The sequence below is a fragment of the Staurois parvus genome, unplaced genomic scaffold, assembly GCF_062004578.1.
Source record: "Staurois parvus isolate SC_StPar_1 unplaced genomic scaffold, SC_StPar_1.0 ptg001079l, whole genome shotgun sequence".
Lineage (NCBI taxonomy): Eukaryota > Metazoa > Chordata > Amphibia > Anura > Ranidae > Staurois > Staurois parvus.
This window is the reverse complement of record NW_028318875.1, coordinates 789,636-806,976: the sequence shown is the minus strand read 5'-3', so window position 1 is coordinate 806,976 and position 17,341 is coordinate 789,636. Positions and strand designations below refer to the sequence as shown.

Here is a 17,341-nt window from a genome sequence, read left to right as displayed (position 1 = left end):
GAGGTTTGAAGTGGATTTTATTGTTAATAGTTTCCTTTTTAATGATGAATTTTAAAAGAAACTAACATAATATGTACCCCTTCACCTGTCCATCTCCCCATCCCATAAAACGTACCCCTTCACCTGTCCACCTCCCCATCCCATAACATGTACCCCTTCACCTGTCCACCTCCCCATACCGTAACATGTACCCCTTCACCTGTCCACCTCCCCATACCATAACATGTACCCCTTCACCTGTCCACCTCCCCATACCATAACATGTACCCCTTCACCTGTCCACCTCCCCATCCCATAAAATGTACCCCTTCACCTGTCACCTCCCCATCCCATAACACGTACCCCTTCACCTGTCACCTTCCCATCCCATAACACGTATCCCTTCACCTGTCCATCTCCCCATCCCATAACATGTACCCCTTCACCTGTCCACCTCCCCATACCATAACATATACCCCTTCACCTGTCCACCTCCCCATCCCATAAAATGTACCCCTTCACCTGTCCACCTCCCCATCCCATAACGTACCCCTTCACCTCCCCACCTCCCCATCCCATAACACGTATCCCTTCACCTGTACACTTCCCCATCCCATACAACGTACCCATTTACCTATCCACCTCCCCATCCCATAAAACGTACCCCTTCACCTGTCCACCTCCCAATCCCATAACACGTACCCCTTCACCATCCACCTCCCCATTCCATAACATGTACCCCTTCACCTGTCCACCTCCCAATCCCATAACACGTACCCCTTTACTATCCACCTCCCCATTCCATAACACGTACCCCTTCACCTGTCCATCTCCCCATCCCATAAAACGTACCCCTTCACCTGTCCACCTCCCCATCCCATAACATGTACCCCTTCACCTGTGCACCTCCCCATCCCATAACACGTACCCCTTCACCTGTGCACCTCCCCATCCCATAACATGTACTCCTTCACCTGTGCACCTCCCCATCCCATAACACGTACCCCTTCGCCTGTCCACCTCCCCATCCCATAACACGTACCCCTTCGCCTGTCCACCTCCCCATCCCATAACACGTACCCCTTCGCCTGTCCACCTCCATCCCATAACACGTACCCCTTCGCCTGTCCACCTCCCCATCCCATAACACGTACCCCTTCGCCTGTTCACCTCCCCATCCCATAACACGTACACCTTCGCCTGTTCACCTCCCCATCCCATAACACGTACCCCTTCACCTGTCCACCTCCCCATCCCATAACACGTACCCCTTCACCTGTCCACCTCCCCATCCCATAACACGTATCCCTTCACCTGTCCACCTCCCCATACCATAACACGTACCCCTTCGCCTGTACACCTCCCCATCCCATAACACGTACCCCTTCGCCTGTCCACCTCCCCATCCCATAACACGTACCCCTTCGCCTGTCCACCTCCCCATCCCATAACACGTACCCCTTCGCCTGTCCACCTCCCCATCCCATAACACGTACCCCTTCGCCTGTTCACCTCCCCATCCCATAACACGTACACCTTCGCCTGTTCACCTCCCCATCCCATAACACGTACTCCTTCGCCTGTTCACCTCCCCATCCCATAACACGTACACCTTCGCCTGTTCACCTCCCCATCCCATAACACGTATCCCTTCCCCTGTCCACCTCCCCATCCCATAACACGTATCCCTTCATCTGTCCACCTCCCCATCCCATAACACGTACCCCTTCACCTGTGCACCTCCCCATCCCATAACACGTACCCCTTCGCCTGTGCACCTCCCCATCCCATAACACGTACCCCTTCGCCTGTCCACCTCCCCATCCCATAACACGTACCCCTTCGCCTGTCCACCTCCCCATCCCATAACACGTACCCCTTCGCCTGTTCATCTCCCCATCCCATAACACGTACACCTTCGCCTGTTCACCTCCCCATCCCATAACACGTACCCCTTCACCTGTCCACCTCCCCATCCCATAACACGTATCCCTTCACCTGTCCACCTCCCCATCCCATAACACGTATCCCTTCACCTGTCCACCTCCCCATCCCATAACATGTACCCCTTCACCTCTACACCTCCCCATCCCATAACACGTACCCCTTCACCTCTACACCTCCCCATCCCATAACACGTACTCCACCTGTACACCTCCCCATCCCATAACACGTACCCCTTCACCTGTCCACCTCCCCATCCCACAAAATGTACCCCATCGCCTGTCCACCTCCCCATCCCATAACACGTATCCCTTCGCCTGTCCACCTCCCCATCCCATAACACGTACCCCTTCACCTGTCCACCTCCCCATCCCATAACACGTACCCCTTCGCCTGTTCACCTCCCCATCCCATAACACGTACCCCTTCACCTGTCCACCTCCCCATCCCACAAAATGTACCCCATCACCTGTCCACCTCCCCATCCCATAACACGTACCCCTTTGCCTGTCCACCTCCCCATCCCATAACACGTACCCCTTCGCCTGTTCACCTCCCCATCCCATAACACGTACCCCTTCGCCTGTTCACCTCCCCATCCCATAACACGTACCCCTTCACCATCCACCTCCCCATTCCATAACATGTACCCCTTCACCTGTCCACCTCCCAATCCCATAACACGTACCCCTTCACCTGTCCACCTCCCCATCCCATAACATGTACCCCTTCACCTGTACACCTCCCCATCCCATAACACGTATCCCTTCACCTGTCCACCTCCCCATCCCATAACATGTACCCCTTCACCTGTACACCTCCCCATCCCATAACACGTACCCCTTCACCTCTACACCTCCCCATCCCATAACACGTACTCCTTCACCTGTACACCTCCCCATCCCATAACACGTACCCCTTCGCCTGTCCACCTCCCCATCCCATAACATGTACCCCTTCACCTGTCCACCTCCCCATCCCATAAAACATACCCCTTCACCTGTACACCTTCCCATCCCATAACTTGTGCTTCTTTACCTCTGCAACCCCCATTACATAACGTGTACCACTTCACCTGTGCACCTCCATACTCATTAACACACTATATTGCCCCAAGTATTGATCGGCTGGCCTTTCTACACACATGACCTTTAATGGTCCCCCAGTCTTAGTCTGTAGGGTTCAATATTGAGTTGGCCCGCCCTTTGCAGCTATAACAGCTTCAACTCTTCTGGGAAGGCCGTCCACAAGGTTTAGGAGGGTGTCTATGGGAAGGTTGGACCATTCTTCCAGAAGCACCTTTGTCAGGTCAGGCACTGATGTCGGGGGAGGAGGCCTGGCTCACAGTCTCCACTCTAATTCATCCCAAAGGTGTTCTATGGGGTTGAGGTCAGGACTCTGTGCAGGCCAGTCAAGTTCCTCCACCCCAAACTGGCTCCTCCATGTCTTTATGGACCTTGCTTTGTGCAGTGGTGTGCAGTCATGTTGGAACAGGAAGGGGCCATCCCCAAACTCTTCCCACAAAGTTGGGGGCATAAAATTGTCCAAAATGTCGCCTTAAGAGTTCCCTTCACTGGAACTAGGGGACCAAGCCCAACCCCTGAAAAACAACCCCACACCATAATCCCCCCTCTACCAAACTTGGCACAATGCAGTCAGGCAAGTACCGTTCTCATGGCAATTGCCCAACCCAGACACGCCCAGTGGACTGCCAGACGGAGAAGCGTGATTGATCACTCCAGAGAACACGTCTCCACTGCTCTAGAGTCCAGTGGCGGCGTGCTTTACACCACGGCATCCGACGCTTTGCATTGCACTTGGTGTTGTAAGGCTTGGATGCAGCTGCTCAGCTGGCCAGTCAAGTTCCTTTACCCCAAACATGCTCATGCATGTCAAACCATGTCTTTATGGACCCTCCCCCAAATTTCCAACATACAGCCTGTGTGGCCAGGCAAGGGAATGTTGCAAGGGTGTGCCCACTGTCACCTTCCTAAGCCATACCAGGCCACATGCCCTCAAGGCATCTTATTCCAATGTTGATGAGGACAAGGACCTCTTCACCACAACCCTGGCCTGGTGGTTGTGGGGGGTCTGTAGGTGAGGGTCTTATCTCATTATCAATAAGGAGGGCAAATGGATATTGACCCCACATGAACGAGTAAGGCTGGCCACACACTATACAATTTTCTTGAAAATTTTGCTTTAGATTTACCAAAAACCATATAATATGAGGTCAAACCTAAACCACACTTTCAATTGTATCCAATTAGGCCCTTGCACTACATAGTTGAAGGTAAATCTAAAGGAAATCGGGCAGAAAATTGAATAGTGTATGGCCAGCCTAAGGGTTTTTTCCCATATATAATATTTTTGCTCGTGTTCTCTGCGCTCTTGGGTGAGTTTTAAATTTTTCAGAAATACAAAAAAAATTAAAAATTTGGAATTAAAATTGTTTGTTATAATTTTTAATAAGCTATAATGTGGATGTGAACAAGAAGAGAAGGATGAAGAAAACGTGGAAATCCAGAGATCAATTTCCATGAGGATAGTAAAGCTGCAGGTCATACGTTGCATTGCAAAGCACGCAGACAGGAAGTGATGTCAGAGTATAAGGAGGAAGTTTCGGGTGAGAGGAGTGTGGAGGAAGTGGAGGGAGCCATTGCTGGAACTGGCAGCAGAAGAGGTAAGAAGTGTGGACATTGATGTAGTAATACACCATTTATAATAATTTCCCAGGTTCAGCCAGAAAATTGCTGCCAGAGGTTCATCCGGAACATCAATAGGAAAACAAAGAGTCTTCTGGGTCACGAAATACAATGTATTAGATTCAGATATTTACTGTCACAGACTGGGGACTGCGTCCACTGAGAGCGGACAATCTTAGTGTGTGCGTGAGTGTGCCGGAGGCTGTGTGACCTGGAAGACACGGGTGACCTGGAAACACGGGGTGCATCAGAGACATGGGGGTGCCCTGGAAACACGGGGGTGTATCGGAGACATGGGGGTGCCCTGGAAACACGGGGGTGTATCGGAGACATGGGGGTGCCCTGGAAACACGAGGGTGCATCGGAGACATGGGGGTACATTGGAGACACCGGGGTGCCCTGGAAACAAGGGGGTGCCCTGGAAAAACGGGGGTGCATCGGAGACACAGGGGTGCCCTGGAAACTTGGGGGTGCATTGGAGAAATGGGGGTGCATCAGAGACATGGGGGTGCCCTGGAAACACAGGGGTGCATCGGAGACACAGGAGTGCATCAGAGACGCAAGGTGCCCTAAAAACAAGGAGGTGCATCAGACACATGGGGGTGCATTGGAGACATGGGTGCATCAGAGACACGGGGGTGCCCTGGAAACACGGGAGTGCCCTTGAAACACGGGGGGTGCATCAGAGACACAGGGGTGCCCTTAAAACACGGGGGTGCATCGGAGACATGGGGGTTCATCGGAGACACGGGGGTGCATTGGAGACATGGGGGTGCCCTGGAAACATGAGGGTGCATCGGAGACATGGGGGTGCCCTGGAAACACCAGGGTGCATCGGGGACACGGGGTGCATCAAAGACACAGGGGTGCATCGGAGACACGGGGGTGCCCTGGAGACATGGGGGTGCATCGGAGACACATGGGTGTCCTGGAAACACGGTGGTGCATCAGAGACACGGGGGTGCATCGGAGACACGGTGGTGCCCTGGAAACGGGAGTGCATTGGAGACACAGGGGTGCATTGGAGAGAAGAGGGTGCATTGGAGACACGGAGGTGCCCTGGAGACATGGGGGTGCATTGGAGACAGAGGTGTGCATTGAAGACACAGGTGTGCATTGGAGACAGAGGTGTGCATTGGAGACAGAGGGGGGCATTGGAGACAGAGGGGGGCATTGGAGACAGAGGTGTGCATTGGAGACAGAGGTGTGCATTGGAGACACAGGGGGGCATTGGAGACAGAGGTGTGCATTGGAGACAGAGGTGTGCATTGTAGACAGAGGTGTGCATTGGAGACAGAGGGGGGCATTGGAGACACAGGTGTGCATTGGAGACAGAGGGGGGCATTGTAGACAGAGGTGTGCATTGGAGACAGAGGTGTGCATTGGAGACAGAGGTGTGCATTGGAGACAGAGGGGGGCATTGGAGACACAGGTGTGCATTGGAGACACAGGTGTGCATTGTAGACAGAGGTGTGCATTGTAGACAGAGGTGTGCATTGGAGACAGAGGTGTGCATTGGAGACAGAGGTGTGCATTGGAGACAGAGGTGTGCATTGTAGACAGAGGTGTGCATTGTAGACAGAGGTGTGCATTGTAGACAGAGGTGTGCATTGGAGACAGAGGTGTGCATTGGAGACAGAGGTGTGCATTGGAGACAGAGGTGTGCATTGGAGACAGAGGGGGTCATTGGAGACACGGGTGTGCTTTGTAGACACGGGTGTGCATTGGAGACACGGGTGTGCTTTGTAGACACGGGTGCATCAGAGACATGAGGGTGCCCTGTAGACAGAGGGGGCATCAGAGACACAGGGGTGCATCAAAGACACTGAGGTGTAATGGAGACACTGGTGTGCACCAGAGACAAGGGGTGCACAGAGGCATAGTTGGAGACACGGGGTGCCCCGGAGATACCGAGCTCTGCCCTATGTGTAGAGAAGCATTGCTTGAACACCGAGCCTCTTGCAGCCTGGTTTGTTGAGTGGGTACCAATAAAAAGAGCTGCTTCTTGAATGACCATAGTGCCGGCACAGTCCAGAAACCAAGAACAGTATTTTTTTTTTACGTTTTCAGGACCAACTGTCCACCCAAAGGGAATCTTATTTTTCCTCTACAGAGACGATAGATGATATGACCAACTCAATGATGGATGACGATGGGAGTCACGTGGCTGAGAAGATACTAAACCTCAGCCTGGAGATCATCTACCTGCTGACCGGAAAGGTGAGGAGGATTCTGGGAGGTCACATGACATCACTCTCATCTCTATTAATAACACAGACCTGACCGGAGAGGTGAGGAGGATTCTGGGAGGATTATTTGGCTTTAAGTCTGTTTTTTCAATACAGAATTTTCCTGTTGTTATGCCTGGTGACCATGTGGCCATCACAATACCTCATTTCCGAACCCTTGAGAGACACAACATGCAGAAGGTTCTAGAAGTCACCAAGAAGATGATGGAGCTGCTGACAGGAGAGGTGAGCGGTGCCGGGAATTCTGGGACATTCTCCAGTAACAGACAAGGGATGTGTCTGGATGGTGACTGTATCATTGTGTGTGTCAGGTTCCTATAAGGTGTCAGGGTGTCACTGTCTATTTCTCCATGGAGGAGTGGGAGTATTTAGAAGGACACAAGGACCTCTACAAGGACGTCATGATGGACAATCAGCCGCCCCTCACATCACCGGGTAAGAGGAGACTTTATTGGAAAGGAGAGAGCAGTACGGAGGCTCCACCTAGATCCCCCATCATCTGATAAACACATAGAAACAATGGATTCAGTCAGTGTGTGTGTTTCCTACAGATGGATCCAGTCATGGGAACCCACCAGAGAAATGTCCCGGTCCTCTGTATTCCCGGGATTCCACACAGGAAGGTCAAACCATCCCTCACCATCATCAGGTAGATGGATCCAGTCATGGGAACCCACCAGAGAGATGTCCTCATCCTCTGTATTCCTGGGATTCCACACAGGAAGATCACGCCATCCCTCACCATCAGCAGGAGGATGAAGATCTAGGACTCACGATTCTCCAGGTATGACCTTGTTAAATTATGTATAGTATTCGTCTATTAGTACTCTCTATTTTCATTTAATCATTTGTGTTGCTTTAGTGGGAAGATGATATGGATATAAAAGTTGAGGATGAAGAGGAAGAGGAGGCACCTTTGAGGGGTGATCAGCAGTCTATTGAGGAAGTTGGGATGATGGCAGAAATGAAAGAGGAGGAATCTTTAGATATCAGCTCAGGTGAGTAATAAATGCAGAAACAGCTCTAGTAATCAGTTGTATAATTCTACATACTGTAACGTCATGTTCCCAACAAATGAGGAGGAGATACTGGACACCATATGAAAGGTCCATCTCCCCATCATTTCCTGGACAAACAAATTTATTGAGGAACAGAGATGGACCTTTCATATGGTGTCCAGTATCTCCTCCTCATTTGTTGAGAACATGACGTCATATTGAGGAATGGAGATGGACCTTTCATATGGTGTCCAGTATCTCCTCATTTGTTGGGAACATGATGTTATATTGAGGAATGGAGATGGACCTTTCATATGGTGTCCAGTATCTCCTCCTCATTTGTTGGGAACATGACGTTATATTGAGGAATGGAGATGGACCTTTCATATGGTGTCCAGTATCTCCTCCTCATTTGTAGGGGACATGACGTTATATTGAGGAATGGAGATGGACCTTTCATATGGTGTCCAGTATCTCCTCCTCATTTGTTGGGAACATGACCGTATATTGAGGAATGGAGATGGACCTTTCATATGGTGTCCAGTATCTCCTTCTCATTTGTTAGGAACATGACGTTATATTGAGGAATGGAGATGGACCTTTCATATGGTGTCAAGTATCTCCTCCTCATTTGTTGGGAACATGATGTTATATTGAGGAATGGAGATGGATCTTCCATATGGTGTACAGTATCTCCTCCTCATTTGTTGGGAACATGACGATATATTGAGGAATGGAGATGGACCTTTCATATGGTATCCAGTATCTCCTCCTCATTTGTTGGGAACGTGACGTTATATTGAGGAACGGAGATGGATCTTCCATATGGTGTCCAGTATCTCCTCCTCATTTGTTGGGAACATGACGTTATATTGAGGAATGGAGATGGACCTTTCATATGGTATACAGTATCTCCTCATTTGTTGGGAACGTGGCGTTATATTGAGGAATGGAGATGGACCTTTCATATGGTGTCCAGTATCTCCTCCTCATTTGTTGGGAACGTGACTTTATATTGAGGAATGGAGATGGACCTTTCATATGGTGTCCAGTATCTCCTCCTCATTTGTTGGGAACATGACGTTATATTGAGGAATGGAGATGGAGCTTTCATATGGTGTCCAGTATCTCCTCCTCATTGGTTGGGAACGTGACGTTATATTGAGGAATGGAGATGGACCTTTCATATGGTGTCCAGTATCTCCTCCTCATTTGTGGGGAACATGACGTTATATTGAGGAATGGAGATGGACCTTTCATATGGTGTCCAGTATCTCCTCCTCATTTGTTGGGAACATCTTCTCTTGAGGGGGATATACAACCGATAACTAGACCAATACATATAACTCCTATCTGCAATGGATCAAATAATCATGAAATCTTGTCTTCCCACTAGATGACAACCATCTCCTGATTACGTTGGAGGGACATCATATATCGTCTTCAGACTGTAGCGCAGAGCAGTATTACCAAGGACAGAACCCTGTTCTTAAACCCACACGTTGCAGATGGTACCACGGAAGGGTTTCCCCCGATCATGCCGAAGGTTTTAATAAATCATGCTCAATTTCTGAAGATATCAAACCAATATTTCAAGATCAGTCCAAAGATCCAGCAGATCCCGCAGAATTTTCAGTCACTGAAATGGATGATATGACATTTTCTGCCTGTATGACATCGGTACCTCCTCTTGATGTATATCCCTGCCCAGAGTGCGGGAAACTGTTCCAGAAAAAGAAGAAGCTCTATAGACATAAAGTAACTCACACTAATGAAAAGCCTTATTCGTGTTCCGAGTGCGGGAAATGTTTTTCACAAAATCGAGGCCTCACCCTCCATATGAGACTTCACATTGGTAAGAAGCCGTTCCAATGTTCAGAGTGTGGGAAAGGTTTCAGTGAGAAGCAGTATCTCCTAGCGCACCAGAGACATCATACGGGCGAGCGTCCTTATACGTGTTCTGAGTGCGGGAAAAGTTTCATATGGAAGGCGAGTCTCGCCAGGCACAAGATACTTCACACTGGGGTGCGTCCGCATGCTTGCTCAGAGTGTGGGAAAAGCTTTGTGCGGAAAGAGATTTTAACTGCTCATCAGAGATCTCACACAGACGAGAAGCCATACTCATGTTTGAAATGTGGGAAATGTTTCTCACAGAAGGCTCACCTCCGGGAACACCAGACTATTCACACGGGAGAGCGTCCGTTTTCATGTTCTGTATGCGGGAAAACGTATAAAAGGAAAGTACATCTGACTGAACACCAGAGGAAGCACACGTAACCAGACACTAGAGAACACCCAACTGTCCAGAACCAGGACACACGGTGGAGGCATTTTATTGGTTGACGTTTTATGTCTGTAGATTGACTTTTTTTATATATATAAATAAAGAATATGAAAAGCATTTAACACCAAAATATTTATCAAGGATGGTGAGAACCCCTCATAATGGGGACAGCAGGGATGGTGGGAACCTCTCATAATGGACAGCAGAGATGGTGGGAACCCCTCATAATGGGGGCAGCAGGGATGGTGGGAACTCCTCATAATGGGGGCAGCAGGGATGGTGGGAACTCCTCATAATGGGGGCAGCAAGGATGGTGGGAACTCCTCATAATGGGGGTAGCAGGGATGGTGGGAACCCCTCAGAATGGATATAGCAGGGATGGTGGGAACCCATCAGAATAGAGACAGCAGAGAAAGTGGGAACCTATCAGAATGGGCACAGCAGGGATGGTGGGAGCCCCTCATAATGGGGACAGCAGGAATGGTGAGAACCCCTCATAAGGGCAGCAGGGATGGTGGGAACTCCTCAGAATGGGGGCAGCAGGGATGGTGGGAACTCCTCATAATGGGGCAGCAGGGATGGTGGGAACCCCTCCTAATGGGGGCAGCGGGTGTACAGACCCGAGATCACAGCACAGACATCTCAGTGATGGGAGATAGAAGAGGCTGTCAGGTGGATGAACTCTTCACAGCCAATCAAATATTAATATTCGTTGGAATGATTCCATTTGATTGATTCCCAGCAGACCCTTCCCAGACTCACCTTGTAGAGGAGGTAAGTTACCACTGATGGGAGGGGGTGGCATTAGAGCCACTCAGGAGAGTTATTGTCCCCTCCAAGATAACGTACTAAGGGCCTCTATGTATACAACGTCTGCTGAACGAATGTGACACCCGCACAGCTACAGCGAGACATCTCCGTGTTCCACGTCATTGAATTATCTCCTATGATTGTCAGCGCCATCTACTGACCAAAACCCATTTTTGTTTCTTGATTGATAGTGCCCCGTCATTGGTGTCAGTGGGAGGAATAGTGCCCCATCATTGGTGTCAGTGGGAGGAATAGTGCCCCATCATTGGTGTCAGTGGGAGGAATAGTGCCCCGTCATTGGTGTCAGTGGGAGGAATAGTGCCCCTTCATTGGTGTCAGTGGGAGGAATAGTGCCCCCTCATTGGTGTCAGTGGGAGGAATAGTGCCCCATCATTGGTGTCACTGGGAGGAATAGTGCCCCATCATTGGTGTCACTGGGAGGAATAGTGCCCCATCATTGGCGTCAGTTGGGGGGGGGGGGGGGAGTAGTGCCCCATCATTGGTGTCAGTGGGAGGAATAGTGCCCCATCATTGGTGTCAGTGGGGGGAATAGTACCCCATCATTGGTGTCAGTGGGGGGAATAGTACCCCATCATTGGCGTCAGTGGGGGGGGGGGTAGTGCCCCATTATTGGTGTCAGTGGGAGGAGTAGTGCCCCGTCATTGGTGTCAGTGGGAGGAATAGTGTCCCATCATTGGTGTCAGAGGGAGGAATAGTGCCCCATCATTGGTGTCAGTGGGAGGAATAGTGCCCCATCATTGGTGTCAGTGGGGGGGAATAGTGCCCCATCATTGGTGGAATAGTGTCCCATCCTTAGTGTAGGTGGAAGGAATAGTGCCCCATCATTGGTGTCAGTGAGAGGAATAGTGCCCCGTCCTTGGTATCAATTGGAGGAATAGTGCCTCATTGTTGGTGTCAGTGGAAGGAATAGTGCCCTCTCATTGGAGTCAATGGAATAGTGCCCCGTCATTGGTGTAGGTGGGAGGAAAAGTGCCCCATTGATGTCAGTGAAAGGAATAGTGCCCCATAATTCATGGCAGTGGGAGAAATAGTGCTCCAGCCTTGGTGTCAGCAGGAGAAAATATGCCTCATTGTGGGTGTGCCCCACCATTGAATAGGGTGAGTGGAAGGAATTATGCCCCCACTGCTTGTGCTCTTCTACCAATCTGGCCACCTCCACCAAGCGACACCATGCAGAACAGAGCCTGGTAGGTTAATAGAAAGGAAAGGATCAGCTGCTTGGAGACCACAGGCAATGCTGGTGACTATCCTTTGCCCATTTTGCAGGCACAGCTTCCAGCATTCAGTTCCTATAAATTATACTTTCAACCCAACGACTGGACCAGTACTTCTCACCCATGGGTCAGTTCCTCACCTTCTGTTCCACAGACATGTCCACCAGTAGAAAGAAAAGCACTGGACAGGTTTGCCGGACCTGGAAGTAAAACGCGACTTTATAACATTGGATGGGCACAGCAAATCGTCCTTTGCGGAGCTCTGCCCCACATCAACCTCCATAGACTTTTGCATGGTGGTGCTTCTTCAACTGCTCCTCTAGAATATCTATACACAAGAGAGTCCCACACACCATCGAATTCTCTTTATTTGTCGGTTCGTTAAAGTAAGAATTAACACACAACATAAACCGATACATTCTAGAAGCCTGCAAGGGACATCTGCTTTCTGTAACTATGATGTGTTCCAAACAATCCTAAGTCTCCCTAGAAACCACTCGGTATTTCCACCAAGGATGACTCTAAAGTCGACAGGGCAATAGCTTTCCTTTTTCAAAATCACAATCTTGCCAATTAGGGAAAAAAAAAACCTCCATAAAATATTATCACAATAAATCTTTATCACCTTTTCCAATATAGAGGAGTATCTGCTATATCTCAAGAGTCTGGTCCACAGAAGAGGACCACCATGGGGTGGTCGGTTAGTTGATCTTTGACTTCAGTAGAGGTTGACATCACCATGACCAAAGTTTCTCGGGACAGAAAGAGCTTTTTAGGAACAATCTTCCTCTAGACACAAAGAACAGGCTTCTACAAACTCAAGTGTGGTCCGTTCTCCAGTATGAAGCAAAAAAAGGTTTGCCCTTTCAAGGGCTCTCGAAAAAAAAAAGGATCATGACTCTTTGGATTGTGGCTCCATAGAGTCAGTAAAATAAAATTAAGAAGAGACCAAAGTGTACTGAACTTGTGTGAAAATGCAATTTTTTGGGCCCATATCCTAAGAAACTCAGCTGAAGAGAAGCTATGCAAGACTGGAAGAGAGCAAGGTAAGGAAAGGGACCGGGAGGAGAAGAACATGGTGGCTAGAGGACATCAAGGTAATGGTAGACTGCCATGACATAAAGCAGGACATTAAGTTGGCAAAAGACAGTGATGGTGGAAACAAGGTTCCAAGTTTATGATAATGGATCCTCCTGCGCTTCTATGGACAGTTCCCCCTCCTAGTAAGTAAGCTGCTGACACTCCAACCAATACCCTAATCAGTGTAAAAATCTGTATAAATTAGTGTAGCGCTTTAAAAAATGCCATAAATTCCATAAATAAACTATAAAAATATAAAATGAAAATGTGAATGTGACCAGTGCTGTAATCTTCACAGTGCTCTTATGCCACTAATAGCACTAAAACATAAACAAAACCAACAATATCGGAATATAAAGTATAAAATATAAAATGAATGTGACAAGTGCTGTGGTCTACTCAGTGCTCTAATACCACTGGGTGAGAAATGAGACCTTAAATCAAAAAATAAAAGTGATAGTGTCACTCCAAACAATAAATAGATCAATAAATAGCAAGTGACGGTGCCACTTCAACTTCATTCAATGTCCAATTTTCTCATTGACATTCATCTATTCGAAGTGTTCTTGATAACCATGCATAGTGTGTATAGATAGTGCCACACGTGAACCAACACACTTCTTATCCACTTTGGCTGAAATGCCTGCTCACCTCCTTCCTGCGACCCCAAGGGGCCCACAAGCCTTTAGGATCACCCTGGATCCTCAAGATTCCTGGTATTGGCACCTTCCTGATATTCCTCCTATCAGGTCTCCTCCACTCCTTCACTGCTATGCCTCCCAGGTTCCTCACCACCGGTTGTCTGCAAGCTCTCTCTCACAAAGACAGTGAGTGGAAAAACAGATCCTCCATTGTGTAGTATTTCCAATCAGTAGGGTTTATTCATAGATAGTAATAACAGGTGACTTACATTCGGTTGTACAGTCTCAGTGTGTTCCTCTCAGGGTAAACTGCAACCTCTTAATAGTGACTTCCTGATAACCAGGAAAATGGCGTCCCACACCGGAAGTGCGACACTCCGGATACCGGAAGTAGCGTCTACGTTTTGCCTACGCGTTACGTCACGTACCTCGTGACTTCTTCTGCAGAAGAAGTCACGAGGTACGTGACGTAACGCGTAGGCAAAACGTAGACGCTACTTCCGGTATCCGGAGTGTCGCACTTCCGGTGTGGGACGCCATTTTCCTGGTTATCAGGAAGTCACTATTAAGAGGTTGCAGTTTACCCTGAGAGGAACACACTGAGACTGTACAACCGAATGTAAGTCACCTGTTATTACTATCTATGAATAAACCCTACTGATTGGAAATACTACACAATGGAGGATCTGTTTTTCCACTCACTGTCTTTGTGAGAGAGAGCTTGCAGACAACCGGTGGTGAGGAACCTGGGAGGCATAGCAGTGAAGGAGTGGAGGAGACCTGATAGGAGGAATATCAGGAAGGTGCCAATACCAGGAATCTTGAGGATCCAGGGTGATCCTAAAGGCTTGTGGGCCCCTTGGGGTCGCAGGAAGGAGGTGAGCAGGCATTTCAGCCAAAGTGGATAAGAAGTGTGTTGGTTCACGTGTGGCACTATCTATACACACTATGCATGGTTATCAAGAACACTTCGAATAGATGAATGTCAATGAGAAAATTGGACATTGAATGAAGTTGAAGTGGCACCGTCACTTGCTATTTATTGATCTATTTATTGTTTGGAGTGACACTATCACTTTTATTTTTTGATTTAAGGTCTCATTTCTCACCCAGTGGTATTAGAGCACTGAGTAGACCACAGCACTTGTCACATTCATTTTATATTTTATACTTTATATTCCGATATTGTTGGTTTTGTTTATGTTTTAGTGCTATTAGTGGCATAAGAGCACTGTGAAGATTACAGCACTGGTCACATTCACATTTTCATTTTATATTTTTATAGTTTATTTATGGCATTTATGGCATTTTTTAAAGCGCTACACTAATTTATACAAAGGTTCCAAGTTTGAAGTTCACCAAAGACCTCAGCCAGTCATGACAGTGCTCATGGTAATATTCCAATTTCGCCTGCTGAAGGTTAACCACCAACAGTACAGGCCTTCAAGAAAAGGGTGTAGGAACATGCTAACAAACCATAGAAAAACAAATTGACCGTACTCTGCTCGTTTTCCTGTCTAAGGAACAGGGCATGGCCAAACAGGAACCAAATTCTGGATACATCAAGGCTACAGCCAAAACCTAAGAAGCTCAGTTTTGGACAGTTCTTGAGGTGGTTAGGGTGCCCATACCTAACGGTTTCCCTCTTAGCCTTTCTACAAATCCCATTTTCATGTAGTCCGCTTGGTTGGGTTGCACCTCTAGGGAACTAATGAGGCTCATAAACAAACCCATCATTAATCTGGACAATTCAAAGTCAACGCGTAGTGGGGAATAAAATAAAAACAAGCATCAGAGAAAACCTTCAAAACATTTCTAGATCCAGAGATAGACAAAAGTTGGAGTCTTCTATAAAGCCTCAATGTCCCGTAAAAGGCAAACCTGTTCCCCAATCCTTTCTCCCCCATTGCCATGATAGCCAGCAGCAAGGGTTAGGAGGTGGGACCACGACTGACCTGTATAGTTGTAACGAACTGCCTAATATATAAGAAAATATCAACTTCAAGCTTGGCCTGGTCTCCTACTAAGCCTCACGATTGGTTAGACTGCTTATCAGATTAATGGACCAATAGGAAGGTAAAAGGGCATAGGGCCAGGGTTGCCTCTTATACGAAAAGTGGAGGTTTGCTAATGATGCCAGCTTGCTAAATCTGTAGATCTACTCATCCTTTGGATATGCAGTTTTAATGAAGTGATCTCTACTTCTGCCTATTTTCACTACGTTCGGTTTAAAACAGATCTTTAAGAATTTGGATTATCAAGAATGAGCAGCTAATCAACTGACCAGGACGGTCAGAGATCTATAAGGTAGGTCCTACTTAGATTGTTTTTTCCACAGGGCTCTGCAGATGCTTGCTGATTTTATGGTTCTTGATACTGACCTCAGATATCTCCGAAACATGTGAGATCTCCCCTCAGCTGCCCTTCTTTCTAGAAGTATCATATCGAAATAGTATTCTCAAAAGATTCTGAATAAACCCTCTAATAAGATTGCCCCCACTGGACCCTATCATATTTCCTCGGTTTGAGTTGGCCAGGCTTGGACAGGTTGACTTTAAGACCTCCATTTGTCAGAAAGTTAGTAGCCAAAAAGGCTGAACAAGCACATGAAAAGTGGGTCTTGCCAAGATTTTCCACTAGGACTTAGAAGCCTAAAGGACTGAACTGGTCCATTATAAGGTAGGTCTTGCCAAGATTTTCCACTAAGGCCTAGTAGACAAATAACTAATCAGAAGGTAGGTTCTGCTAAGATATTCTACAAGGGCTTTGTAGCCTAAAATGAACTGCTATTGGGCCCCATAGGCCTGTCTGTGCCTTTGGAAAATAAAATTGAAGCCTCTAAACCCCATCAAGCTTTGGTATGTCCTTGCACACCATCAAAGGTGGGTCTTGCTAAGATTTTCCACTAGGGCTTAGTAGCCAAAAGAGCTGAAGTGGACCAATAAAAGGTAGGTCTTACCAAGATGTTCCACCAGGGATAAGTAGCCAAAGGACTGAACGTGACCAACAAACGTAGACAAAGGCATAAACAGTACCATTAAAAAGTAGGTCTTGCTAAGATTTTCTACCAGGGCATAGTAGCTAAAAGGCAGAACAGAACTGTCCAAGGTAGGTCTTGCCAAGATTTTAAACCTGGGCTTTGTAGCTTATAATGAGCTACTCTTTGGACTAACAGGGCTGCCCTTGCCTTTGGCAAGTAAAACAGAAGCCTTTGAACCCCATCAAACTTTGATATATCCTTCCACATCATAAAAGGTGGGTCTTGCCAAGATTTTCCACCAGGGCTTAGTAGCCAAAGAACTGAACTGGGCCATTAACCAGTAGGTCTTGCCAAGATGTTCCACCAGAGCCTAGTAGCCAAAAGACTAGACAGGACTGCCCAAGGCAGGTTTCTACTAGACTTTGAAATGTATAAT

At 47.9% G+C, this 17,341-nt stretch overlaps 1 protein-coding gene across 1 annotated transcript in view; it reads left to right on the top strand.

The window, feature by feature from the left end:
* Window positions 1-4,549: 4,549 nt before the first annotated feature.
* LOC149440501 (uncharacterized) overlaps window positions 4,550-17,341 on the top strand; it is a 62,569-nt gene continuing 49,777 nt past the window's right edge. Inside the window, exons 1-4 of the mRNA XM_089658511.1 lie at window positions 4,550-4,606; window positions 6,742-6,848; window positions 6,974-7,102; window positions 7,189-7,312. Of these exons, the coding sequence (XP_089514637.1) occupies window positions 6,756-6,848; window positions 6,974-7,102; window positions 7,189-7,312 (346 nt within the window). The 5' untranslated portion in view covers window positions 4,550-4,606; window positions 6,742-6,755. The remainder of the gene's footprint in view (window positions 4,607-6,741; window positions 6,849-6,973; window positions 7,103-7,188; window positions 7,313-17,341) is intronic.